A 27840-nucleotide genomic window follows, 5' to 3' on the forward strand; every position below is an offset into this window, starting at 1 on the left:
ATTACTATTACTACTCTGGTACCAAGCAGAGACAGTGTGACGGGTATGGATTGCCGTCTTATCAGCTGGCCCCTTGTACCCTGAGGGAGTTGAAAGTCCACTTTGCTGCAAGGTGCAAGCAGAACTGGCACCCGCTTCAAGATCAGGCAGCATCTGTTACCGCCAGCGCTAGGAGTGGCCATGGATATCCTGGAGCTAGATGCCCATTACAAGAAAAAGGCAGCGGCCAATGTAAGAGTCTGTATATCTGCTACGAAGGGTGGGTGGAAGGAGGCAGGAGAGGCACTGGTGGGAGATGGGGCTCCCTGGGAGATTTCTCGATCTGGGGAGGGGCCCATAGCTCAGTGCTTTGCTTGTTGGCGAGCCAAGGTTCAATTCTTGGCATTGTCTGGTAGGGCTGGGGAACAACCTTGCCTGGAAAGAGCTGCTGTCAGGGTGGACAATGCTGAGATAAATCAGTGAGCTAGATCAGTGGCTGGGGCCAGTGGTGTAGTGGTTAATAGCGGTAGTCTCATAATCTGGGGAACCGAGTTCGCGTCTCCGCTCCTCCACATGCAGCTGCTGGGTGACCTTGGGCCAGTCACACTTCTTTGAAGTCTCTCAGCCCCACTCACCTCACAGAGTGTGTGTTGTGGGGAATGAAGGGAAAGGAGAATGTTAGCCGCTTTGAGACTCCTTAAAGGGAGTGAAATCCAATCTCTTCTTCTTCTTCTCCCTGGCAGGCAGTGGGATTTATGGGGGTTGCGGGTACTGGAGTTGTAAATGACTTTTTTCATATCACTGGATCAAGGTCATCCTTTTTGTTGAAGTCAACTAGATAGCTTTTACTGGATTTTAAATAAATGTACAATTAATTGTTACTGTTTTTAATTTCTTTGTGTCATCATCTTCCTTAGTGCGAATGTTCTGAATAGTGCTTTTTATATAGGTCAGGGGTCACTGGGGATGAGTTTATGGAACCAAGGGGGTGCTGGCCTCAAAAAGTTTGGGAACCGCTAAGCCCAACCTATTAACTGTCGGAAAGCAGGTTAAGGCAATGTCTTCCTCTGAGAAACCTGTTGATGCCTCAGATAAGACGCCTGGATTTTTGCTTTCTTTTGCTGCACGCCTCTCTTTCATGGAGAACTCAGGAATCCTGGCTCCCTTTGCGTTGCTTTCTATTATAACACACTGCACAAAACTCGCTGGTGCACTAAAGCCCTACCTTTGAACCCAGGTTTCCTACACTGTCCAAGTCCTTAAGGAATCCAGATATTTGAGTGAAGGCCCCACCCCCAAAGCTCTGCCAGCCCCTCCAGGGCCAGGAGTCCTTCCATTCATCTCCTCTTTGGGTCATTAAAATGATGGAGCAAGTGGAGAGTTTCTTCCAAAGCCCTCCTGTGTGCAAAAGAAGCCGGGGCCCATTCCATGAAGCTGAACCGTGGGAGATCTCGGGACACTGTATAAGTAAACTATAGAATTCATCGCATAGGTAAACTGCGGAGTTTGCTTCTATATTATGTAGTGATCACCACCAAAGCGGACAGCTTTAAAAGGCGATGAAGCAAATTCGTGGAAAATAAGGCTCAAGGACTACTAATATTATGAAGGTTGCCGGTTACCTCCAGTGTCGAGGCTTGTATGCCTGCAAATACAAGTTGCTGGGGATCGTGGACCAAGGAGTGCTGTTGCGCTCATGTCCTGCTTGCGGACTTCTCAGAGGTGTCTGGCTGACCACTGAACACAGGATGCTGGACTAGAGAAATCTGACTCAGCAGGACCCCTCTTATGTTCTAAAGATGGCACCTTCCCTATCATGAGTGTTCAGAGTCCATAAAATTCTGTCAACAAGACAACTGGAACACTCCAGTTTAATGGCAGGGAGAAAACCGGCGTCTCATTTGGATTTGGGTCCCAGGATTTTTATTCCTAGTTTCAGTGTTTATACTAGCAGTGTCTTTTCTTTCTTTCTTTCTTTCTTTCTTTCTTTCTTTCTTTCTTTCTTTCTTTCTTTCTTTCTTTCTTTCTTTCTTTCTTTCTCTCTCTCTCTCTCTCTCTCTCTCTCTCTCTCACACACACACACACACACACACACACACACACTTACTTGGTGGGGGGGGGGACAAGCTTTGCAATGGATCCAGAGCTCTCTTTTTTGGTCTGGGTAACTGGGTGGCGCTGTGGGTTGAACCACAGAGCCTAGCGCTTGTCGATCAGAAGGTTGGCGGTTCTAATCCCCGCGTCAGAGTGAGCTTCCGTTGCTCGGTCCCTGCTCCTGCCAACCTAGCAGTTCGAAAGCATGTCAAAGTGCAAGTAGATAAATAGGCACCGCTCTGGCGGGAAGGTAAACGGCGTTTCCGTGCACTGCCCTGGTTCACCAGAAGCGGCTTAGTCATGCTGGCCATGTGACCCAGAAGCTGTACCAATAAAGCGAGATGAGCGCCACAACCCCAGAGTCGGTCACAACTGGACCTAATGGTCAGGGGTCCCTTTACCTTTTAACTATTGTACTGGGAAACTGCAATCTATATTACTTGGCCAATCATCAAAATGAACAGCAGAAGCTTTGGGGTTAGCAAAGGCTGCATCCACAATTTGTGTTCCCCACTGTACGATGAAAGAGTGAGGACAAGGAATTTGCATTCTCTGTCAAACTTTGGCTTCGGAGTGTACAAGTTCATGTGTTTGCATATGACAGTTCTTGGATATTTGACTAGGTGTTGAAGAAACCTGATATAACCTGCTTGTCAGTTCAGCCCAAGCACAGCACACAATGCTGTTTGAAATCAAATGGGGAAACTGGAAGCAGCAGCATAGCATGGGTTGCCGGCACCCAGGATAGGGCAAGCGTTGTGCCCCCCTGGTGGACTGGGCAGCTGGAGTGGGGTAGGGGTGTGCCAGGAAGACACTCAAGGAGGGTGAACAGAGCCCGCCTCCAACAGACTCCCTGCCCGCTGCCTCCATCCACCTCCCTGCTAGCAGAAGTAATTAAAAGACACAGAAAACAACAGGACCAACACTATTAAAACAGACTGATCAGTTTTAATTGCTGCCGCTGCCCGGGCAAGCTAGCCTGGCATCCTTAAGAAATAATAAGGGTGGTGGTGCCTGGCCAGATTGCCTGAGTGAGGAATCCTACTGTTAAAAGCATAAAAACAACTTAAAACAGCCACCACCTAACGTAACACACAGTTAAAATGATAAACCGCCAACCCTATTCAGCTGAAAGCAGATTGGAATAGTCAAGTCTGTAAGGAGCTTTGGAAAACAACCAATGGAGGAACAAAACACACCCTGCAGAGAAGGCGGGATTCCACAAGGAAGGGGCCACCACAGAAAAAGCCCTGTGAGATGCTGGGGGAGGGGCTAAAAGGAGGAGGAAATCACTGAAGAACTCTCTTTTCATGTCGCATCCTTAGAGAAGGAGTTTGCTGTATAAGCTGCTGCCTTTCGCCATCTCCTGCACGTCGTACTTCATCCTCTGGCTTCCTGAGAACAGTGTGCAGAGCGCCATCGTCAAATGCCTCCCCGTCCTTTCCTTGGCGTTCTTCGTGGCTTCCCACGCCTACAGCGTGGCTGTTTTCACACCATATGCCCGCCACATTTTCCGAGGCCTGCTGTTCTCAGCGCTAGGGGACATCTGTTTGGTGTGGTCAGAACTTTTCCTTCCAGGTATGATGTTTGAGGAGCCCTGTTGTATTCTGTTAACCACCAGTTTGCATTTTACGAGGTTTGCGCTGTGGGGATTCAGTGAGGAGGGGGAGAACCGTGTCCACTGCCTTGAGCTCCCTGCAGAAAAGATGGGATAGAAATGCAGTTATATATGTGCCGGTGTTGACCTATAAAGCCTTAAACATCTCAGGACCGCAGTACCTCAAGGACTGCCTCTTTCCATATGAACCTACCCAGACCCTGAGATCATCTTCTGAGGCCCTTCTTCATGTGCCTCCTCCTCAAGAGGTCCGGAGGGTGGCAACACGAGAAGGGGCCTTCTCTGCAGTGGCTCCCTGTTTGTGGAATGCTCTCCCCAGGGAAGTTCGTCTGGCACCTTCATTATACACCTTTAGGCACCAGGCAAAACCGTTCCTTTTTCTGCAGGCCTTTGCTTTGATTGACATCCTATGCCCTTGTTTGTTTGTTTGTTTTTGGAGGGAGAAGTTATTGGGTTGTTGTTTTTATTTTGATTATATATATTTTGTGGTTTTTATATTCTGATCTTGCTCTGTGAACCGCCCTGAGACCTCCGGGTATAGGGCGGAATATCAAATACATACATACATAGCAGCTAAATGCAGCAAAAAAGTGCCCAAAACAACACCAGCAGATATCAAGACCATAGCCGGAATCTAGGGCCCAAATAAGACGGGGAAAAAACAAATGTTTATCAGCACTTCGTATGTTAGCCACAGCAGATGTGTGCAAATGTTTTTATTATGCTTTTAGATATGCTGTAAGCTGCCCAGAGTGGCTGGGGAAACCCAGCCAGATGGGCAGGGCATTATTATTATTATTATTATTATTATTATTATTATTAAAAATGAGACTTGTCTAGTCTGCAAATCTGAATTCATCCGTCCACAAATACTATCTCTCGCCACATGGGGGCACCAGCAATACACATATAATGACTGACGGGATAATTTCCTAGAAAGGTTAGGAAGAACATCTCCATTGGAAAGATCTAGGGATATTTTTCCTCTGGGACCTGCGCTGGCTGATGGCAACATCCATCCAACGGATGTTAAAATCTAATTCGCATCCTAGATAATCGGGGGCATCAGATCTTAGTAAAATCTAAGGATTAATGTGAAGAAGGGTGGAGTTGGTCGTGGATGGCAAGATGGGGCTGAGCCTCTTACTTGCTTCCCTCTGGCCAAAGGGCTGCCCCATGCCAGGGCGAGGAGAGATGAGGCAGCAGCAAGACTGTATATGCCACAGGGCCTGCCTTGGCCATTTAAAGCCATTTAAAGTCTCATGCCACTTCAGGTGGTCATGGCTTCGTTTGTTAAGGGTCCTGAGAGTTGCTAGGAGACCCCAATTCCCCTCCCAGAGCTATAATTCCCAGGGTGGTTTAAATGACAATCCCTCTATTCAGGGAATCGCACCTCTGTCGTATAATGTAGGTAAGGCCTTTGTTTCTCATTTTTCCAATTGTAAATCCACTTCCCCATTTCTGTTGGATTGTGATTTTTTTTCTTTTTAAGTCCTCACAAAAACTCCCCATCATTTTAGTGCAGATGTCTCCTAATACACAGCTCTGCTTTGTTTATGGGTTCTGCAAAGTGGTTTCCCCCAAATCTAATACAGTCATACCTTGGTTGTTAAACGCCCTGGAACTCGGACGCTTTGGCTCCAAAACGCCTCAAACCCGGAAGTGAGTGTTCCAGTTTGCGAACATTCTTTTGGAACCCAAACGTCCGACAGGGCTTCCATGGCTTCCGATTGGCTGCAGGAACTTCCTGCAGCCAATCAGAAGCCGCGATTGGCAATGTGGCTTCTTTTGGAAGTTGAACAGACTCCCATTTGACTTCCAAGATACGACTGTACATTTTTTGTGTGTGTGTTTCCACCAATGTAGGCTTTTTTATGCTCACTGAATTTACTGCAAAATTTTGTGCAAATTTTGAAGGATGGCTGCGTTTTGGTCTGCGTATTTATTTCAGAAAATGAGAGCTAGATTAGCCTTTAAGTGCAAACTGATTCGAATTTCTCTCTCTGTGTGTTTTTCTCCTTCTCTCCTCGCAGGGACGGCTGCTTTTGCCGCGTGCCATGTCTCCTACATCTTAGCCTTTGGCCTGGGCCCCTTTCGGCCCCTCACCTTCCTGGTGGTTCTGGGGTTGGTGGCCACATTGTACGTCATCCTCATCTTTCCCTGCCTTGAGGGTGTCTTTGCCTACGCCGGGCCAGCCTATGCGGCCATCATCGGCGCCATGTGCTGGCGTGCCCTGTCCCGCACGGAAGCCCAGCTGAGCACCTCGCTTGGCAGCGTGATCTTCATTGTGTCCGACCTGTTTGTCGTCCTCCATCACTTCTGCTCCTCCTCGCTGCCTCATGCCCGCTTCCTGATAATGAGCACCTACTTCACAGCCCAGGCTTTGATTGCGGTGTCTGCGTCCTCCCGCAAGGTTTCTCAGAAGGAGAACTGAGCGCAGGATTTGGACTGCTGTTGAATTTCAACCATTTTGTGTGCAGGAGAAAGGACTGCAGGCATCCGACTCCTCCCGAGTTCAGCTATAACTTTCTAGGTTCTGTCCTTCCTCTCAGGAGCTCAAGTCTCTCCCCTTCCCCCAAATCAATTTTGCTTTCTCATCTCTTCCCTTCATGCACTTTCTCCAAAGCAGTGGAAAGTAGTTTGTTTATGGTAAAGCAATAAGCTTTCACACTATAATGCAGGGTGTTTGCAGATCTACAAGTAAATTCAATAGCGACAGCTTAGCATGAAAAGCTAAAGCAAGATTGTGGGGGGCGGAGGCAGGAATACAGTGGTACTTTGGGTTAAGAACTTAATTCGTTCTGGAGGTCCATTCTGAACCTGAAACTGTTCTTAACCTGAGGTACCACTTTAGCTAATGGGGCCTCCTGCTGCTGCCACGCCACCGCTGAGCGATTTCTGTTTTCATCCTGAAGCAAAGTTCTTAACCTGAAACTGTTCTTAACCTGAGGTACCACTTTAGCTAATGGGGCCTCCCGCTGCTGCCACACCGCACGATTTCTGTTCTCATCCTGAGGTAAAGTTCTTAACCCAAGGTACTATTTCTGGGTTAGCGGAGTCTGTAACCTGAAGCGTCTGTAACCCGAGGTACCACTGTAAAGGGAAATGAACCCAGATAATACCTGCTCTCTCCATCTCACAATCTGCTACTCTTAGGACCAAAAATCATGTATGAGGGGCGGTGTCATTTGGCATGTTGCAGACCCATGGAAGTCAGTTAGGTCCGTTAATTTCAATGGGTCTGTACTGAGTAGAACTAACCCCAGATACAACCCTTGACTTACAACAACCACACTAGGATAATACCTTTTGGGACTGACTGGAATGTCACAAAACAGTGTGCAAGCTTCTCAGTTCTCCTGTCTCGTCTTCACTTTAAATGACGAGCAAAACAACAAGTTGGGGGAAGGTTAAGGGAAACAGACAGAGCTGGTCATGATTCTGAAAGCCATACTGAAGACTTCGCTGTCCAGCTTTGCTTCTCCACCAACACCCCACAGCCTCTTTTTTAGTGTGAAGAAGAGTTATTGAAAACACAGAAGCTTGCTCACTCTTTCAGTCGATTCTAATAAAGGCATTACCTTACCTACTGTGTCTTAATGTAGCTCAGGGCTATGTCCACATGACCTTTTACTCTGCACCCAGTGAGCTCCTACTGCTAGATTTTGAAGTCATATTCACACGACATTTGCCATATTGATCCTGTACTTTATTAAAAAAAAATACTGCTGTTTGATGCATATTTCCTCCTTCAAGCCAGTTTCAATTCAACTACAAAACTGGATGTGGAGTAAGCAGTGAATGTACCCTGTCGGGGAGAGCCAGTGTGGTGTAGTGGTTAAGAGCGGTAGTCTTGCAATCTGGGGAACCGGGTTCGCGTCTCCGCTCCTCCACATGCAGCTGCTGGGTGACCTTGGGCCAGTCACACTTCTCTGAAGTCTCTCAGTCCCACTCACCTCACAGAGTGTTTGCTGTGGGGGAGGAAGGGAAAGGAGAATGTAGCCACTTTGAGACTCCTTAGTGTAGTGATAAAGCGGGATATCAAATCCAAACTCTTCTTCTTCTATCATGCCAGCTCCATGAATACAAGTTCTGGGGGTTGTGCGGTTGTAGGGGCAGGGAAACCAAAAAGGTCACGTGTGGAGGATGAAGACACCCCTGTCCCTTCTCTGATGTGAGCAATACCATGTAAACGTGGCTTGAAATGCAGCAGGGGGGAACTGACCTTGCTGTGTTTTCGGCCCCTAATGCGAACAGACTCCACGTCTGCCTAACCGGCAGCCACCCAGATGTCGTTGGACTACAACCCCCATCCTCCCCGATGCTTGCCCATGCTGGCTAGGTCTGAGGGAAGTTGCTGTCCACAACATCTGGAGAACCACAGGTCACACCCCACCCCACCCCGGTTTAGGTGTTGAAACAGCAACCTGGGCTACTTTTAAAACCAACATATTTATCCACATTATTTTAAGGGGAGCCTGTGGTGCTCCAGATCATAGAACTGTAGACTTGGAAGGGACCACAGGGTCTAGTCCAACTCCATGAAAATAATATTTTTGCCCAACGTGGGGCTCGAACCCACAACCTTGAGATGAAGAGTCTCGTGCTCTTACCAGTTGAGCTATCCCATCCCAGATATTGTTGAACTCCATGGTTTCTGGCAGGGAGTCTAAAGATGTCAGGGATTTGAACTGGCAGTCTTCTCTGTGCAAACCAGATACTCTGCCACTAAGCTACGAAACACACACACACACACACACAGACTTTTTAAAAAACAAAACAAAAACAAAAAACAGCTCTCTCCAAGTGTGGGCAAAATAATGGGGAGCTGTTTGCCCAGTGGGTTGCTGCTGGTGGTTTTGCCACTGGCTGATTCACTTCCTCCTGAGTTGCGGGCGTGGAAGGAGGAGGGGACAAAGCCATCTGCCCAGCCAAAAGGGAACAGGTGCCACAGCAGGTAGAAAGGAAGATCAGGAAGAGAGTGGCCAAAGGCGCATGGTGTCGGGATGCTAACTCCCTTCTGGGGGAGCTTGGGATCGTTTTCAACCCTGGGGCCTATTGGCTGATGGCACCTTGCATGCTACGCCCAAGAGGAGGTTGGCTGCCCTTGCTGCTGGTAAGTGGATTTAAAATAAAAACAAAAGCAAACCCAAACCCACTCCCCCTACTCGGCTGTTTCTTTGGCATAAAGAGCTGTTCCCTCATCCCTAGGGTTGGTTGTGCCTCCCTGGTAAAGGAAGGATCCCTGGATACCAGAAGTGGCTGCAGCAGTGTGGTGTAGCGGTTAGAGCGAAAGGCTAGTATCTGGGAGACCAGGTTCGAATTCCCACTCGGCAGTGAAACTCACTGGGTGGCCCTGAGCCAGTCACTGCCTCTCAGCCTAACCTACCTCACAGGGTTGTTGTGGAGACTAAATGAGGAGGGGGATAACCATATACACCACCTCCTTCTTGGAGGAAAAGGTGGGGTATTAATGCAAGAAACAAACAAACACAGGAATCTGGCTTATACTGAGTCAGACCATTGTTCATCTAAGTAGTGTGCACATCAGATAACAGCAGCTTTCTAAGGTTTCAGGCAGGATTCTCTGGTGGCCTTATCAGTGCAGATGCTGAACCTGGGACCCTTTGCATGCAAATCAGGTGCTATACAGCTGAGCTATGGCTCTACCCCAATCTAAGGCTGGCGTAGGCATAATCTTGCCCACACCCAGCAAGACACAACATAAAAGGAAAACGCGTTTGGGAGGGAGGAGGAAATACTCAGACACTAGTTCTTAGTCTTGTTCTTGAATGTGGGGCGGCCGAAGCAGCTAGTTGAAGAGCCAAACTAGACGTGACATTTGATTGTGTAAATGCTCTTAATGCAGTTACTTGGCTGGAGAACTGGATTGTAAAAATGGAGTGATGTGAATTTTGGAGGATGGCTGCGTTTCAGTTCACGTATTGTTCTGGAAAGCACCAGTTCAGTTGTTTGTGCCTTTAAATGCAAACTGAATCTCATCTCTTCCCTATCCCTAGACTCTCAACATTTTAACTTCTGTTCTGTAGCTGAGAACAAAAGTGGAATATTGGCAGGGCAGGACCAGGAGGTAGTTGGGGATGGCACACAAAGAGGAGTGGGCATGTTAGAGGAAAAATAACATAATGGGAAAGTCATTATTTGCAATTCAAAAAAACGACAGAAGGACAGAGTCTATTAGCACCACAAAGTGATTTACTGATTCACATATATAAATATCCACATTTTTCCAAAACCATTTTCAAAAATGCATTTTTGTATGTCATTTTCACAAATATATGCACAATAAAATATATAGGATTTTAAAATCTTGCAGCATTCCAGGTTCCAGTGTGTTTCAAAGGTATCTGTTCGTCTGAAGGAATTTCAAATACAGTAATATCCTTATATTCAATCCTTGCACAGAAAAACTAAGAGACAAGCATTCTCCACACAGCAGTTTATGTAAAAATGGCAAGATGTTTTAAATGGCATTTCCCCATTATTATTATTATTATTATTATTATTATTATTATTATTATTATTATTATTATTATACCCAGCCTTGGTTTTACTTTTTAATCTAAATCTGATGAATTATTGCATAGATCACTATACTATTAGATATATTTTAGATTGGCTTGGGCAATCAGTTATGTTAGCTAATCCAAGACAGAGATTGTATTTCTGGCAAAATGTTTGACTTTACATTATCCTTCTATGGGCTAAGAGTATTTGCGTGAGTTTGTTGGTGAAACAGACTGGGGGAGACTGAGGGACATGGAAGATTTCTGATTGTATTGCACGTATGACTTTGTACTACCAACCTTCACACTGTCATTTGGGATTTAATTGTTTTTATTGCAAACACCACCTATTCACCAAACCACCAGATGCTCAAATACACCTGTACAGCAGGTTACAGGTGTGCATCTGTGTATTGGCTGTGAGGTGTATGTTATGTGACAAAAATGGTGGAAGGGGACTCTAAAGGAGTTGTTACGTTGCTCAGCCCTGAAGAGCACATTGTATTTATTAACATTGATCAATGAGGGCTAGAAACCTGTGTTTTGTTTTCAGCAGCCACAGTGCGTCTCCCAAAGCCACATTCAAGCTCTTTAGCCCTGCTGCGGTGTTACTTTTCTGCAGTTAGTGGAAACCGGATTGAAAATGGAAATTTTCCAGATAGCAGATCATGTACCGTCATATTATCCAGCAATGCTCTGTGACCAAGACCTGTCTATAACGTTTTCTTAAAAAGAAAACAAATGCCATTCAGCAAAAGTCCCTGGGCAGCTTCAGTTAGAGGTTTGCTGAACAATTGCTAGAGACAGGTATTTGGCATTCCTGGTACAAAACCTAAAGGCTGAAGGCAGCAAAGAAGTGGCATATTGGAAGGGCTGCCTTACAGATGATGATGTGCCCAATTAATTTTCTCTTGTGCCACACCAGGGATGATGGGGAACCTCTGATCGATGTGCCAGATCTGGCCTGCCAGCCCCCCCCAATGGCCCAGAAGGCCACCCCCCAGGTCACCTGCCCCACACCATTTGCGATGTCAGGTGTGGGGCAGTTAGAGATGCAGTTCATCCCTGCAGAAGGCAGGTTTGAACTCCCTCTGTATCACCAAGCTACGCCCTTTCCCCTTACGCAGGAATGCCCACAGTCTTGGCTCGTAGGCTGGAGTTTAGAAAGCAGCCATTGCAGGGCTGCTGATCCTGACCCAGACCACAAGATTTGGGTTTCATGAAAGGCACCCAGGTTACCAACAGCTGCTCAGTGTGGTGTAGTGGTTAAGAGCGGTAGACTCGTAATCTGGTGAACCGGGTTCGATTCCCCGCTCCTCCACATGCAGCTGCTGGGTGACCTTGGGCCAGTCACACTTCTCTGAAGTCTCTCAGCCCCACTCACCTCACAGAGTGTTTGTTGTGGGGGAGGAAGGGAAAGGAGAATATGAGCCGCTTTGAGACTCCTTCAGGTAGTGATAAAGTGGGATATCAAATCCAAACTCCTCCTCCTTCTCCTGCCCTCCAACTTGCACGCTTTGGGGATATATTGCAGCACAGGAGGAAATGGTGAGCTGGCTTTTTGCTCTCTCCTTTAAGCAGAAACCAGCTGAAACGCTGGTGGACTGTCTTTATTGCAGACTTAAAGCTGCAATCCTAAGCACCATTACTTGGAAGTAAGTCCCATTGAACCAATGGGGCATGCTCCTGAGTAAACATATTCTGAGTGCCAGACTTTGCAGGGTGTTATGTACTGAGTTGAACAGGATCCAAAATGCAGCAGTCTGATTGGTCCTAGAACAATAGGATCCAGAATGCAGCAGTCTGATTGGTCCTAGAACAATAGGATCCAGAATGCAGCAGTCTGATTGGTCCGCAGGAGCCACCCAATCCAACTCCAGGTGGAAGTGAATCCGCAACCTGATTGGCCTATAGGAGAATCCCGGAATTAGCCAATCACGTGGGGCCCATTGTGTAAATAATGTATATAAAGCAGACGTTTCGGGGGAACTGGCATTTCTCACTACCATGAGCTGAATAAAGAGCATGAAATCTACACTCGACTCTGAGTATATTTCACAGGATCTATTTATTTATTAGATTTCTATCCCCCCTTTTCTACCAAGGACTTCAAGGTGCTGTACGTCTCCCCCCCCCCCATTTTCTCCTCACAACAACCCTGTGAGGTAGGTTAGGCTGAGAGACAGTGACTGGCTCAAGGTCACCCAGCGAACTTCGTGTCTGGGTGGGGATTTGAATCTTGAGCTCCCAGGTCACAGTCCAACACGTTAACCACCATAACACACTGGTTTTGACATCTAATCCCATTCAAAGTACACAGCGAGTTACACATTACCTTTGCTTGGGAAAAGATAACATTGGGTGGGGAAAATGATGCAAGCTTTTGGGCTACACAGGACTCTTCCACGGGATGGATATTTAGGGTGGGGAAGAGTGAAAGGGGAAGAAAACAGTCCATAGTGTTTAGTCAACTATAACAATATAATCTTTACCCAGACTTCTCTGTCACCATATGGTGACAGGGCCCCTGGACAAAGCAGTAAATGCAAATATTCCCCTTGGAAATGCAAAACAGTTTTTGAACAAACCCTGGTGTGTTTAGCGCAACCTGCGCTTCACAGATCACTTGGAAGGTATAGTGTGTGTGTATCAGTTAGGATCAGGGAGTGACAAATATTTTAGGTCCTCCACCGGCACATTTGGATTTTTGAGTGAGTACAGAAGGTGCTGCTCTATCTGGGTAAATTTCCTCCCCTGGATCAGTCCCCGCTCGCTCTCCGAGAGACAGAAAGCCTGCACATCAAGACTTCCCTTTTCCCAATGGCTCTGGGTAAAGGTTGGATCCCGCAGAATGGATCTGAGCCTTGAAAAGTAAACAGACAGAGCTGAAAGAGGAAGTGGGGGAAGAGTACAACTCTTCCAACTTCCTCCTCCAGTTCTATGGGCTTTTCAAAAAAGAAGGAACCGAGCCTTGTCATGACCAAGGGGGCAGTGAGGCAGGGGCCCTAGAATGCTTGTGGGTACCGGGGGAAGACACCCCCCTCCCCAGGACACCATTGCACCCATGGGTGGCATCTTGGCAACTCCAGCTATAGGAAAACATTAGAATCTGAGGCTGTGTACACACCATGCATTAAAAGCACATGGCTTCCCCCAGAGAATGCTGGGAAATGTAGTTTCCTGCTCACAGAACTACAACCCCCAGCACCCTTAACAAACAACTGTTCTCAGGATTCCAGGCTGGGGTGGCAACGGGTGTGCTTTAAATACACGTCGCCTTAGAAAGCTGGAGATAATGTTGAAAACCCATGAGGTGGAGACAGGGAACCAGGGGAGCTGAAGCCGCAACATAGCTCAGTCAGTAAAGCACGAGGCTCTGAATCTCAGAGTTGTGGGTTTGAGCCCCACGTTGGGCAAAAGATTCCTGCATCTGCAGGGGGTTGGACTAGATGACCCTCATGGTCCCTTCCATCTCTGATGATTCTATGAAAGTCCAGCCTGATGGGGATTTTGATGACGTTGCTCTGAAATACATGAGGAATAACTCGTACAGGCATCCTACCGATAACATGAGCAAGGTTAAACAGTGTTCGTGGGAATCACAGTGCCAACATCTGTGAGCAAGGCCTTCTGGGAATTAAAAAACCCTACATCTTTCACATTACGCCTTTCCCCCTGCCAGGTGCTGCTGCTGCTGCTCCTTCAGCCTGGACAACACAGTGAGTTGCTTCTATGATGATAGCCAACATTTTTGTCGGTTTTGTGTGTGTCTTTAGCTTTGCAAGGAAATTCGGCAGGTGCAACTTTCTCCAACGTGGAGATGCAGCAATGGGGAGGGGTGCACCTGTTGAAATATTGCCTGCCTGAAAGCTGATGTAAAGGTACTGAAGCTTAGGTGATTACAGGAAAGCATTTTACTGCATGACTATATTTGACGAGTGCTAAAATCCTCTTCACTGCAAGGCAGGGCGATACGGAAGAGTAGCTACCTCTGAACTCACCAGAGGTCAGTGTTCAACCAGCCCTAAATATATATATTTTTGGACTACAACTCCCATCATCCCTGACTAAACTGGCCAAGGATGATGGGAATTGTAGTCCAACAACACCTGTGGACTCAAGGTCAAAGAACACTGGTTTAGATGGACCCTGAAGGGCAAACAGTGCCTTACATAGAAGTTCATGTAAAGGTAGCTCAACAGCCGTTTTCCGTGTTGAGAACCCTGATTTGAGAGGGGGGCAATTTGAGAGGGCACTTAACCCTTTCACCACCAGTTGTACTCCAGCTCCAATATGCCCCTACCCCGTGGTTTCCCACCATAGGGTTTCTAGACTGTTTGGAGGAATGAGAGCCTAGTGTGAGAAGGGACAAGTGGGGAAACTAAAGAAGTAAGGGCAAGTTAGTCCCAGCATCCTAGTGACTAAACTACAAAATGGCCATTAGCAAAGATGGCTTTTGGAAAGGATCAGAAAAATTCACAGAGGAATATAGGAATTTTGCCTTATATTGAATCAGACTTCGGGTCCATCTTGCGTAGAATTGTCTTCAGTGACCAGCAGTGACTCTCTTAAGATTTCAGACTTTCGCAGGCTTACTTGGATATGCCTGGAAGTGAACCTTCCTGCTGAGCTGCAGCCTCATTCGCAAGTAGAGGATCAGTCTATCAGTGCCCACCAGCCAGGATAGACAGAATAGAGGCTCCATGTTCAAAGGCAGTCTGCTGTTGACTAATACCAGTTTCTGGGAAGAAACATAAAGAAGGCTGCTGTTGCCTTTGTGCCAGGACGGTGTGGGTTTCCTTGAGATTTCCAGCTGGCCCCAGCTATAAACAGGATTCTGGGATTCTAATACAACCCAGCAGGGTTTTTTTTTTAAAAAAATAAATTTTTATTAACCGGCCAATCAAATCAAATTAAATCACATCACATAAATTCCGAATTACAAAGCCGCATCGGGGCGCATCGGAAGATGGCTGACAATAACATCTCTCCGACCCACACGAGGTAATTTGGAGGCTATGATGGGAGTAATTAGCCTCCCTACCCCCCCCCAGGATGGTGGGGGGGGGACTGCCTTGCCTGCTGTGCCCTATAAAGGTAAAGGTAAAGGTACCCCTGCCTGTACGGGCCAGTCTTGACAGACTCTGGGGTTGTGCGCCCATCTCACTCAAGAGGCCAGGGGCCAGCGCTGTCCGGAGACACTTCCGGGTCACGTGGCCAGCGTGACATCGCTGCTCTGGCGAGCCAGAGCCGCACACGGAAACGCCGTTTACCTTCCCGCTGGTAAGCGGTCCCTATTTATCTACTTGCACCCGGAGGTGCTTTCGAACTGCTAGGTTGGCAGGCGCTGGGACCGAGCAGCGGGAGCGCACCCCGCCGCAGGGATTCGAACCGCCGACCTTTCGATCGGCAAGTCCTAGGCGCTGAGGCTTTAACCCACAGCGCCACCTGTGTCCCGCTGTGCCCTATACCACCCCCGAATTTGTGGGGATGGGGGCACTAGGCACAAAGCCCTCCTGTGGGATTCTGGTGCTCCTGGACGCTGTCCCTGATCCACGCCATTAGCTGCAAGAACTTCAAAAGAAACAATTTGGATGAAGGAATGCACATATTTCAAGGAAGGAGGGGGAGTAAAGACTGCTAACAGAAGAGATCTCTGATAAAACAAGACAAGATTAAATCATGAGAAGATACGCCAAGACACGGTATGGCAAATGACTGATGGGGGAGGGGAAAAAAACTTTCCTTTCTTTCCTTATGTGATTAAACAAGAATCCCCTCCCCTCACGAGTCAGAAATGTCGTTTTAAGGACTTAAGCTGTGGATTTAAGGCTGTGTGGAGATAAACTTTCGAACCAAAGCATGTTTTAAGAAGAGGATGGAATGTATAAGAGCTTTGGAATGATACAGTTAAAAATGCCGTCGCCATATTGGGAAGTTCTGTCGGAGGACTTGAGTCTGGGAGGAGAAATAGAGCTGTTTTTATATTGTGGGTGAAACTCCTCAGAGGGACTTAAGAGCGACAGCTTTACGAGATTAATGATGGAAAGAGCAATGTTATCTATGAAGGCGATGATATATGGAAACCATCTCGATTTGAGGATTGGAAGAACGGAAAAATTCACACAGGATTATTATTGGTGTTTATCAGCTTAAGGAGACTAACAGAAGAGATCATAAAGAAAAAAGAGAAAATATATGAACAAGATGTGATGTGGAAACAGCAAGATAAGACTGGATAGAATTATGAACTCTGTTTGGACTGATTTGGATTGATTTGGACATTAACGCAGTAGCAAGAAGATGATCAGAATCCCCCTTCGGATCTTGAAATATGGGTCCCCCCAACAAAAATTTAAAATTCAGGTTCCTGCTTTATTAAAAGTTTTTTTTATTTTGAAGAAACAGCCTCCTTCCTTGGGTTGAAAGAGAGTCATTTGGCACAGCTTGCTACCAATTTGTTTCTATGCTTGCTTGGTTTCGTCTTTTGCACTTTCTGGAGAATTTGTGTCTTTGTGTGCATGAGGGTCTTTTAGTTTCAGATGCAATTCTGTATATTTTCTGAATAATCCATAATGGAGATTCAACTTTCTGCATACTTGCCTCTTCCCCCTCTGCCTCGCCTCTCCAAAACAGGCAAAAATAAAGAATCCATAACTACTACAAAGCCGTCCACAACAACTGCAGGTAAGTAGAATAACAGCTTTTCTCTGGGCTTCTGATGTTGCTTCTTCCTGGTGTGGATTAATCTGATATTAACTCAATATCTTCTGAAGCAGGAAGACGAGGAGTTGGTTAATGCCGAATCAGATTATTGATCCATCTAGCTCATGGGTAGGCCCAATCGCCTTCTAAATCCGGCCCACGGACAGTCCGGGAATCAGTGTGTTTTTACATGAGTAGAATGTGTGCTTTTATTTAAAATGCATCTCTGGATTATTTGTGGGGCATAGGGATTCGTTCATATTTTTTTTCAAAATATAGTCCGGCCCCCCACAAGGTCTGAGGGACAGTGGACCGGCCCATAGCTGTCAACTTTTCCCTTTTCTTACGAGGAATCCTATTCAGAATAAGGGAATTTTCCTTTAAAAAAGGGAAATGTTGACAGCTATGGACCATCCCCCTGCTGAAAAAGTTTGCTGACTCCTGAAATTTCTAGCTCATTTGTATTGAAACTGGTTGGCAGCTGGTCTGTTCCGGGGTTTCACGCAATGTGCTTCCTCTATACAGAACAGGAGAGAAACATGTGGCCCTCCAGATATTGGGAAACTACTGCTCACATTATCCCTGGCCATTGGCCATGCTTACTGGGGCTGATGGGAGCTGTAATTCACCAACATCTGGAGGGCTGAAGGTTCCCAGCACCTTGTTTGCAGGGACTTACAGCTCTCCAGGACTTTAGACAGGCACCTCTGCCTCCGAAGCCTACCTGGAGATGTCAGGGATTGAACCTGTCCTTCTGCACGCCTAGCAGGTGCTCTACCAATGAGCTATGACATTCCCCCTAAATACTGGCCTGAATCGAGGAGTGGATCTGCACAAACATTAGAAGCTCAGTGTCGGAGCTGGTTCAGCTGCAGGTCAGAACAGAGACTCAAAAGAGTAAAGTTGATTCTTTATTCATGGAATCAGAATACAAACAGAGAAACCTACGGCAAGACTGGCCCCAGTAAAGCAGATGCCAGAACTGACGATATGGGTCTCTCACTTTCCCCTAAGTCTCCTCCCCAGCCAGCTGTTTCCCCAGCAGTCTTAAGCTCCATCGGGGAGGGCCTCCCTGTGGTCTTTGCTCTGCAACCTGCAAAGCCCTCCATGCCCTTGAAGGCAAGAGAGAAGTGTGGGGATGTTCAGAGAGACAGGAGAGGATATATTGTTTATTAATATCTTTCCTAACTTGCGCTAGCAAGTTCTATAACTTAGCAGAGTTTTACATTCCCCTTTTAAATGCACAGCAGATAGCTGGTTGCAGGCTTGTTTAAGCCTCTCAATATTAGATTCCTGGTAATTTCCCTTATGTCCCTCTTCAAAGAATAAACATGCCACAGTTTTGTGTAAAGTATATAAAAGAAGTTTACTCACATCATCAGTTCACAGTTGGATCCCTGAAGGCAGGCTTAGTTACAGAGTGGATCTATCCCATATGGAGATAATCCCAGTGTCCTCTGTTGGCTGAGAGCCAACAGAGCAATTCTAGCTTAAAGCTGCTCCAACGACGGAGGAGGTCAAAGAGAGAGGGCGTGCTGCGTGACTTGCCTTTTTGTTACCTGGACAGGTAAGGTCACACCCCCCTCTAGTCACATGCAAAAGGAAGTATGTCCCAGCCAGGAGGACTGGTTGGACCAAACATTCCCCCGCATGTCCACTCTAGGAAAACAAGGACTGTTGTACTTGACTGCTACTTATGTCTCACATCCCACAAGAAGGAGAGCTGAATATAGTAGGACCAGGCGGGGCTAACACCCTAAACTAGCTCCCCAACCGCCTTGGTATCCTCCAGATTCTGTTGTTGGACTCCAGTTCCCATCAGCCTCAGCCTGCACAGCTATTGGTCAGGAATGATGGGAGTTGCAGTCCAGCAAGTGTCTGGCCGACACCACACTGGGGAAAGTCTTCTCTAATGCCTGCCTTCATTTCGTTGCTGCCACAGATCCCTGCAAATACCCCGGGGAAGTCGGTGGAAACTTTGTCGTTGTGTATTGTCCCTTGGATAATGCAAATGTCACAGAAGTTTTCAGAAGACCAGAGGTGATGGACCAGGATCCAGGCTGCGTCAACAGCACCAGCCTTCCCACTCTGTGCCAACAGCATGTGATCTTGGATAAAAACTGTTCCTCACTTGCTGGCTGCCTTGAGTGCAGAGGTAAGGGCAGAAATCCACACTCCACAGTCTGCGTCAAGAGGGAACCTGGGTTCTGCATGCCGAAGGCCCTTTGCAAAGCAAATGAGACTGATGAAAGGACCCTCCTTTAAAAAAAAATAAAAAGACATTTAAACATATCAGTGTAGTATAGTATTAAAATATTTTCTTTCACTTGAAGAATATGTAGCTGCATTGTTTTATACTTTCTGGGTGTCCTATGTTCATATTACGAAGTAAAATCATAGAATCGTGGGATCATCATTCTGGTCCAACCCCCTGCAATGCAGGAATGTTTTTGCCCAATGTGGGGCTCGAACCCAGGACCTTGCAATTAAGAGTCTAATGCTCTACCGACTGAACAATTCCATCTTAAGTCATAAATCAAGCACTGCTGCAAGTTGTTTCCTTTTGTTTTCCAGTGTATTTTTTGTCAACAAAAAAGTCTGTATGGCAGGAGCAAATTTATATTCTCAAAGTGTGGGTCAGAGGGGGGAAGAGTTTGAGAGCCACTGACTTAGAGTCCCCTGGCCCCACCATTTCCTCTTTCTCCACACCCATCACTTTCCAAACTGCAGCCATCCCCCTTCTTTTTTTCCTTATAAGTGGATTTGTTGTGCTAGGGCAACGGAGTGCTTCGATCTACTTTCTGTCCACAAACCAAAAGTTTGAGGCTGCGTTTGTGTCCCTCCTGCAAAATAGCAGCAGTCCAAAGGCCCCCTAGAGCAGGCCCCAGTGTTAGGTGCAATGAATTTGGGCCTGGTTTCCCTATAAGGAAGGGACATGGGAGGCGCTGTGGGTTAAACCACAGAGCCTAGGACTCAGAAGGTCAGCGGTTTGAATCCCCACAACGGGGTGAGCTCCCATTGCTCGGTCCCTGCTCCTGCCAACCTAGCAGTTCGAAAGTACGTCAAAGTGCAAGTAGATAAATAGGTACCGCACTGGTGGGAAGGTAAACGGTGTTTCCATGCACTGTTCTGGTTCACCAGAAGTGGCTTTGTCATGCTGGCCACATGACCTGGAAGCTGTACGCCGGCTCCCTTGGCCAATAAAGCAAGATGAGCGCTGCAGCCCCAGAGTCGGCCACAACGGGACCTAATGGTCAGAGGTCCCTTTACCTTTACCTCCCTATAAGGAGTGGTCTGTGGGGTTGAAGTGCTCATTGATTGCTCATTCTCTGCTTCTGCTTCTGAACAGAGCCATGTCCTGTGCAAAAACTCACCCAAAGGGACCAGACCAACCATTCTGTAACTCTTTACTGGCAAATCTCCAATGACTGCTGCTACAAGGCGCACAGAGGCAGCGCTATGACAGTCCCTAAAGCCAGCATCAGTAACTGCACAGCCAACATCCCAAAACTGTCGCCTGGGCAGAACTACAACATGACAGTGTTCAGAAAACTGGATGGACAGTGCAGCAAGGAATCATCCATCACTGCCTTCACCTGTGAGTCTCGCCATTACCTTCTACTTGTTGGAAATTGCAGTCAGACACAGCAAGCAAGCTTAGGGCTAGTTAATGCATGAAGGGGTTAAAATTGTAGACTTGTACTCCTAGACTCAGCCAGGTCACGCCCCCTCAGCTCTTAGAAGAAAGTTAAGTTTCCTCCTTTCTTCGGTCTTTTTCACCATGTGAGATAGGAGGCACCTGAGCTTGCTCCTTACAAGCTCAGACTGCATGCTTAGAGCCATTTTGCTATATTTTGTATCCCAAGATTTCTGCCTGTGTTTACTTTTGCTGCTGCATGGATAAATGCATGAACCTTTGGAACTTTGTAAGTAAAGCATTTATAAACTTACTAAGGTGCAAGGTCACTTCAATGCTAAGAGGGGTAGAAATGGGAAGCTCTGGTAGCAGACTAAACAGGATATTCAAAGGTTTAACAGCCTAAATCCCCATGCTACACTGCTGCCTGCTTTTGTGACTTTTTAAAACACTGCTGGGGGCTCTCTTTTGCTGGAGAGTGTGTTTAGCTCTGCACTTTGGATCTAGGGATCCAGCCTATTCTTTTATTAATTACCCCACACAGGTGATCTATATCTATTTCCCCCCACTCTGCAAGCAGCAGCTGAAACCAGGTCTTTGGACAGCAGGGAGGGCAAACCCTGGGCCTCCATTCGTTGTTGGACTATAGATCCTATCATCCCTGCCTATTGGCCATGCTGGCTGGGGATGATGGGTGCTGGAGTCTTGATGGCCTATGGGTTTCCCTTCCCTTCTCTGCAAGGCACTGTATGTTAGGCGAGGTGTGTGTGGCAATGTCTGGAGCATTGAGGAATAGAGAACAAGTTGTTATCTTGTGTTCTGATAGTGTAGCCTGCTTAAATTTTCTCCTAACTAGCTTGGTTGTGTGCATGCTCATATTGATCCATAAACGTTTGTTTGTTTGTTTGTCTGTGTCTGTGTGTGTGTGTGTGTGTGGTTAGATATGCAGCATATTTAATTTTATTTAAGCTATGCCCTGCCTTCTTGTTCATCAGGATCCGCAGGGCAACTTAGCAGCAGTATAAAAGCAAGCTTTTAAATGTAATTAAACGGCAGTCAGTATTTCAGCACAGCAGCAGTAAACCAGCAGAGTTGGTTAATTGAAGGTAAGTACAGGGGTACCTCAGGATAAAAACTTAATTCATTCTGGAGGTCTGTTCTTAACCTGAAACCGTCTTAACCTGAAGCACCACTTTAGCTAAGGGGGCCTCCCACTGCCGCACAATTTCTGTTCTCATCCTGAAGCAAAGTTCTTAACCCAAGGTAATATTTCTGGGTTAGTGGAATCTGTAACCTGAAGTGTCTGTAACCCGAGGTACCACTGTAGTTGCGCTATTATCCCAAGCTTTACTTGCTACCTGAACTCCAGCAGCGGAAAGAAATGTGAGTCTCCATCGGAGCAAAGTCCCACAAACTAGGTAGGTATTGCTACCGGGGTGCCCCTTTTGTACATAGCCAGTGTCGCATAACACAACAAATAGCAGAGGCTCTGCTCAGGTAGCTGTGGAATGATGCTACTGTCATTTCAGTAGCCAAGGGCAGATGATTCACAGGTGTGGAGGCAAGGAATTGGGAAACTGGAAGATAGTGTGTGTGTGTGTGTGTGTGTGTGTGTGTAGTATCATGGAAATGATGTGACATGTGGGAGCCCTGGACAGGAGCTCTACACACTGTGTCATTTTCTTACAGGACCAGCTTATGCCTGTAGGTCTGCTCGTATCAAAAAGCCTAGAGGGTCCTTCTGTTTCTCCAATCCAGGCCCTTCACCTGTCCCCTACATCAATATACAGAATCGCACAGTGGATGCGCTGCAGATTGAATGGGCGCCGCCCAAGGACCCTCACGCCAGCTTCTATAGATACAAGGTCTGCTTGTCGGGGTGGTGCAACATCTCCGGAAACTTGCTTTGGGTGCACAACCTGACACCAGGCAAAACATACAACGTTGAGGTCTTTGCCGTTTCTGCCAACAACATCTCCAGCATCGGGAGCACCATACAGGCCACCACAGGTAGGCTGAGGCCAGGGGAGAAAGGGAAGCAGCAGCCAGGACCCTGAGAACTTTCCCCTGCCCCGAGTAGATTGAGTCACATAGAAAACACTCCCAAGCTCCCATATCAGCACCACAGACCTCAGTGAGCATGCAGTGCCTTGTGGAGCAGGGAGGGAAAACCTGTAACCCCTCAAGACTCCAACTCCCATCAGCACGAGCACATCATCCTATACCCTCCAACATTCATCCAATGAAAATAGGGATGTCCTATTCCATTATTATTATTATTATTATTATTATTATTAATACTGCACCCATCTGACTGGGTTGCCTCAGCCAATCTGGGTGGCTTCCAACTTATATGAAAGCTTAATTAAACATTTTTATTTTTTTTAAAAACTTCCCTATAGAGGGGTGCCTTCAGGTGTCTTCTAAAGGTTGTATAGTTACTTATCTCCTTGGCTTGGAGGTCGCATAACTCCATTGCCCTCTAACACCTCTCCAACGAAAACAGGGACGTCCTAAGGAAATGCAGGACCTTCTGGGATCAAATCAGAAACTGGGACAGCTTCTGTTAATCCTGGAAAATGGGGATACTTGGAGGGTCTGTCATCAGGACCAGCTCCAGGCCTGAGGGGGATTTGTGGGCCCCCAACTCTCTAATTTCCCACAGCAACACTATGTCAGAGTCACAGTGGGGAATTAAAATGGCCGCTGTTCAAATTTCCCACCACAACAATAGGAAGTTGCAGGAACGCTAGACAGCAGCTCCCAGACCCAGTCATTCAGTGGTCAAACCACTAGTCAAAGGGACAGGAATCAGGATTGGGCCCAGCCGGGGCGCCAGAGCCCTAGCAGCTACCTGAGGGTGCCCCCATTTTGAGACGAGGCGTGAGTATGGTGGGCTTTGGCTTGGAGGAATGTGCTGCTCGGATTAAGGACACTGGGCTTCCAACATCTGCAAGGCCAGCAGGGGTTGTTGTGGTGTGTTAAGTGAGCCTGCTCTTTCCCTCAGCTCCAAATGCTCCCGAGAATATAAGCGTGTCGCAGTGCGAGACCAACAGCATCCCTGTTTCCTGGGATCGGCCCAAAGACCTCAATGCCGCACACTATTCGTACTGGGTGAGCTGGTGTGGCGGAAAAGGCGCAAACCTGTGGGGGAACAAATCAGTTGGAGTCGATTGCCTCAGCTACAACATCACACAACTCCTGCCAGGGATCCTGTACTCAGTGAAACTGGCCTCCAAGATTGGCGGGGTTAAGAGCAAAGAAGCTAGCAAATGGGCTCTGACATGTGAGTGCAGCTGTCATGGTCTGGCGGGGGGAGGAATATGGCTTGGACTTTGGGCAGTGTGGTGTAGTGGTTGGAGGCTTGGACTAGGGGTGGGGAGAACCAGGTTCAGATCTCCACTCAGCCATGAAACTCACTGGGAGATGTTGAGCTAGTTATGGTCACTCCACCTAGCTTTACCTTTCAGGCAAGGGTGGATCAGCTCAGTTGCTTAGAGCCTAGTGCTGATAAGGCCAAGGTTGCAGGTTCGATCCCTGTAAGGGACAGCTGCATATTCCTGCCTTGCAAGCGGTTGGACTAGATGACCCTCAGGGTCCCTTCCAACTCTGCAATTCTGTGATCTGCTATGAAGCTAAGGAAGCTTAAGCTTCAGGGCCCCTAATCCCAGAGGCACCCCAGAAGCAACTTTAGTTCACAGTGCTTAAAACTTTTTGGGGTCTAGAACACCCAGTTTGAGTTGCATGACTCAATTTGATTATTATTTTTGGTGAATATATTTCAACAATCCCAAAGATTGAGAGTCGGTAGCACAGATGTTGTGAAGGTGTGGCCATCTGTCGTGGAACAACCCCATTGAAGAGGATAACAGTGGTTACCTAGACGTTGTTGCGAAGGGCCCCCCATGACAGTTCAGTCCGCCATGGCTTACAAGGTTGTTGTCAGTGCTTTTTTTCTTAAAATTTTAAAGAAATTCTACACTTAGTGTAAAAGCAGCTGGAGAAAAGAAGCCCCAGATCCACAGAGAGGAGAGTGGCATTTTATGAGCTCACATTAAGGGAGAAGCTGCGTCTAGTCTTTGAAAGACACCTCTGGAAAAGAGGGGGGTGGCTGCTGTTGGGCAATGTCTTTATAAGGACCAACCCAAATGTCAGAAAACAGTGTAAGCTTTTGAGTTCAACATAACTCTTCATCAGGCTAGATGAATCAAGGGTGGCATTGCCTAACTGTGGGTGGGTGGGGGTCAGTTCTCCCCTCTCGTAGACTAGCATGACAACCTCTGCTTTCTTTGTGACTTGGCTCTCCTGACAAATCTTGCCTCCTCCTTTCAGGCCCCTTGCCCCCTACAGATTTCAGGGTCCGCAATAGCAGCCAGACAGAAATTGAATTATCCTGGAGGAAGCCGAGCTCAGCTTTCAGCAGCTTTCTGCTCCGGTGGAAGAACCTGAACGAGTCCAACGTCAAAGAAATGCGTCTTGGCACTTCCACGGAGATGACATTGAGAGGTCTCACTCCAAGCTCCAACTACACCTTCACTTTGCTGAGTGTAGCAGAAGGAGAAAACAAGACCGCGTACAGCGTTGGCGTTCTGCAAGAAGGGGCTACAAGTACTTACAGTTTTCTTTGGGGGGGGAGCAGAAAATGGGGTGGTCCCATCCTCTCTCAAAAGGGAGGCTTGGCATGCAAGAAAGCATTGACTTTCATGGCAGGAGTTCCACAGGCAGTGAGGGTCAAGGGGGAGCTACACACACACACACACACACACACACACACACACAGAGTGAAGTGATTCAGTGGCCTATGCTACAAATTAGTAGAGGGAAGGTCTAACCCACCCACACACAGATGTTGAGCCTCACCGCCCCCTCCCCCCGATCCCCGATTGCTTGTTGCTGAATCAGGCTATTGGTCCATCTTACCCAATAATGGTGGCTGGTGCTCACTAGTGGGCAGAAGGCAGGGAGCCCAACACCAGGGGGTGCCAGAGAGGAGGTGGAGGGTTCGCCAAGGGGGACCAAACTAGGATTCATTGCCTCTACCTCTCACTGGCTCTCTGGCTTCCGCCTCTGCTTCTGGACCTGCCACTATTCCTCTGCATCCAACCAGTCCGTGACATACATTTCCTAGAGCAGTTTAGCAATCACTACTTCCATCCAGTGGTGTGAATGTCGCCTGATATCAGGCTTCGGGGAATAGGACCCCCAGGATCAAAAGAAAGAGCGCCTTACCAATTAGTTTCTTTAATAATCACACTGAGAGACAAAGGAATGCATATCTCTCTAAAAATATGGCCGTGCTCCCAGTAAGGATTCACTCCTTCCGTCCCCATTAATCAATGTCACTCATATGTCGGGTAATCTGAGCTTGTTGCCAATGAGCTCTCTGTTCTATCACTCTCAAATCCCATCTAGTCTTAGGCGAAAGGGGGGGCAGGAATGCTTTCCAAGGACACTGAATCGGCCAGCTCTCTCTCTCTCCTGGTGTTTCCTCTTCTAGTTGTGCCTCACCCAGTGTTCTAAATCTATGCTGTCCTCCTGCCCATGGGAAGGTTCAGGAGAAGGGCGTCCAGTCCCTGACACCTGAAGTGGAGGAAGCTAACAGGCACTACCATCCCCTACACTGGTTGTAAGCAGGTGATGCATTCCTTGGCGTCCGGATCTGTTGCCCCTGTAGATCCTGTTGCCCAAGGTCAGCATAACAACATCAACAACAATTATCATCCTATATTTAAATGGGCACCTACTGAGAAGATCCATAAAAAAGCAACTGTACCAAAAATAATTACTGTGAAAATAAGAAATATTCAAGGGAGGAAGCTCACCAGCCTTTGTCCTTGCCCAGGGCACCATATTATCAAAGTCTGCCCCTGCCAAGGTGGTTGCCTCATTTTGCATCACGGGCGGCCTGCCCTGTCTTTGGCAGATGTGGCCAGGGAAACCTAGCCAGATGCGTGGGGTATAAAGAATAAAATTAGGAACTTCATCCATTTCACTGAGAGGTCCTATTGAAAAAAGGATGGGACTCATATTAAAAAAAACAAAAAACCACAGTACTTTCTGCTTCCCACCTGCACAGAGCCGGACCACGTGAATAATTTGAAGTGTGATTCCTCCATGTGGGGCGACCGTCTGGTATTGTCCTGGACGTGCCCAGCCAGCAAGATCAGTAAATTGCAGGTCTGCCTGTCAGACCAGCTTGTCCAGGAATGGACCATCTGCAAAGAGGAGACGGAGATTGACAACCTGCAACCTGCCTGGAGCTACTTGGTCCAAGTGCAGACGTTCTGGTATGAGCAGGAGGCAGCGTCCGCCCAGAAAATGTGCACCACCAGCAACGCAGGTGAGACACATCTGAGCAAGCCTTTCAGTAGGCAGGCTGGGGGTGAAGTGTGCTGTTTAAAAACGCTTCTCTTTCTGAATGACGGCACCCTTGGTGAACAAGGAACCAAACAATTAAACCTCTGTGTTGCAAACAATTGTCAGTAATATCCAAGGAAACACGATGACCAAGCACAACAATGCAGTATTGATATAAACTCTTTATAAAATCTATACAGAACATTGAACAATATGATATATATGAAACTCTCTGCAAAACCAAATAAACAGAAATCTTATAAATCTCTGAAAGTCACAAAATGTGCACTCTTGGTGGATTCTCTTGAAAACATAGAATCATTGCATTGTTGTACAGTACTTGGTCATCGTGTTGCCTTGGATATTACTGACCCTTGGCGAACAGGCACAGAGCACCCTGGGGTGAGGGGTCTGTGCAAAATGCATGAAAAGACTTGGGAGGGTTCAAAGCCGTCTTAACACCAGGGACTGGCGGCTTGCCTAGTCTGGCATTGTCAGGGTTCCGGATGCTGTGGACTCCAGTTCCCATCAGCCCCAGCAGTCACTACCAGCCACAGAAGCGATGATGCTTTGTCTCTGTGGCCAGAGGCAGCCATGCTCCTGAATCCCGGTTGCTTGAAAGCCCCACAGGAGGGGAGACTGTTCTTGTGCTCGGATTCTGCCTGCAGGTTCCCCCAGCCACCTGGCTGGCCCCTGTGAGAATGGGGCGCTGGACCAGATGGGCCAACAACATCAGTCCTACCAGCAGAGCCTTTTCCAAGTCTGTCCCATTGCCTGCGACTTGATCCTTTTAAAATAATACAGTGGTACCTTGGGTTAAGAACTTAATTCGTTCTGGAGGTCTGTTCTTAACCTGAAACTGTTCTTAACCTGAAGCACCACTTTAGCTAATGAGGCCTCCTGCTGCTGCCGCATGATTTCTG

General features: G+C 47.4%; 2 protein-coding genes across 8 annotated transcripts in view; both read left to right on the forward strand.

The window, feature by feature from the left end:
• Positions 1-114: 114 nt before the first annotated feature.
• Positions 115-27819, forward strand: TMEM86B (transmembrane protein 86B). Of its 3 annotated transcripts, none has more exons than XR_014557275.1 (4): positions 115-231; positions 3404-3651; positions 5725-6464; positions 27722-27819. XR_014557275.1 is itself a non-coding variant. In XM_083708006.1 (3 exons), the coding sequence occupies exons 1-3, from the start codon at positions 181-183 to the stop codon at positions 6123-6125; spliced, it is 705 nt and encodes a 234-aa protein (XP_083564132.1). In that variant the 5' UTR covers positions 115-180; the 3' UTR covers positions 6126-7498. The 3 variants fall into 3 exon arrangements, 1 of the variants encoding a protein (XP_083564132.1); XR_014557276.1 differs by having other exon boundaries at positions 3399-3651; positions 27722-27817; XM_083708006.1 differs by lacking the exon at positions 27722-27819 and having other exon boundaries at positions 3399-3651; positions 5725-7498.
• PTPRH (protein tyrosine phosphatase receptor type H) overlaps positions 8476-27840 on the forward strand; it is a 30605-nt gene continuing 11240 nt past the window's right edge. For all 5 annotated transcript variants that reach the window (XR_014557265.1, XR_014557266.1, XM_083707863.1 and 2 more), the window contains exons 1-9: positions 8476-8807; positions 13901-13937; positions 16855-16905; positions 18866-19078; positions 20273-20521; positions 22319-22570; positions 23568-23846; positions 24893-25168; positions 26637-26900. Coding sequence is in view for 3 of the 5 variants with exons in the window: in XM_083707863.1 (XP_083563989.1) it covers positions 8757-8807; positions 13901-13937; positions 16855-16905; positions 18866-19078; positions 20273-20521; positions 22319-22570; positions 23568-23846; positions 24893-25168; positions 26637-26900 (1672 nt within the window). In the remaining 2 variants the exon portion in view is untranslated. The remainder of the gene's footprint in view (positions 8808-13900; positions 13938-16854; positions 16906-18865; positions 19079-20272; positions 20522-22318; positions 22571-23567; positions 23847-24892; positions 25169-26636; positions 26901-27840) is intronic.

This window comes from Podarcis gaigeae (genome assembly GCF_964106915.1).
Source record: "Podarcis gaigeae genome assembly, chromosome: 13".
Taxonomy (NCBI): Eukaryota; Metazoa; Chordata; class Lepidosauria; order Squamata; family Lacertidae; genus Podarcis; species Podarcis gaigeae.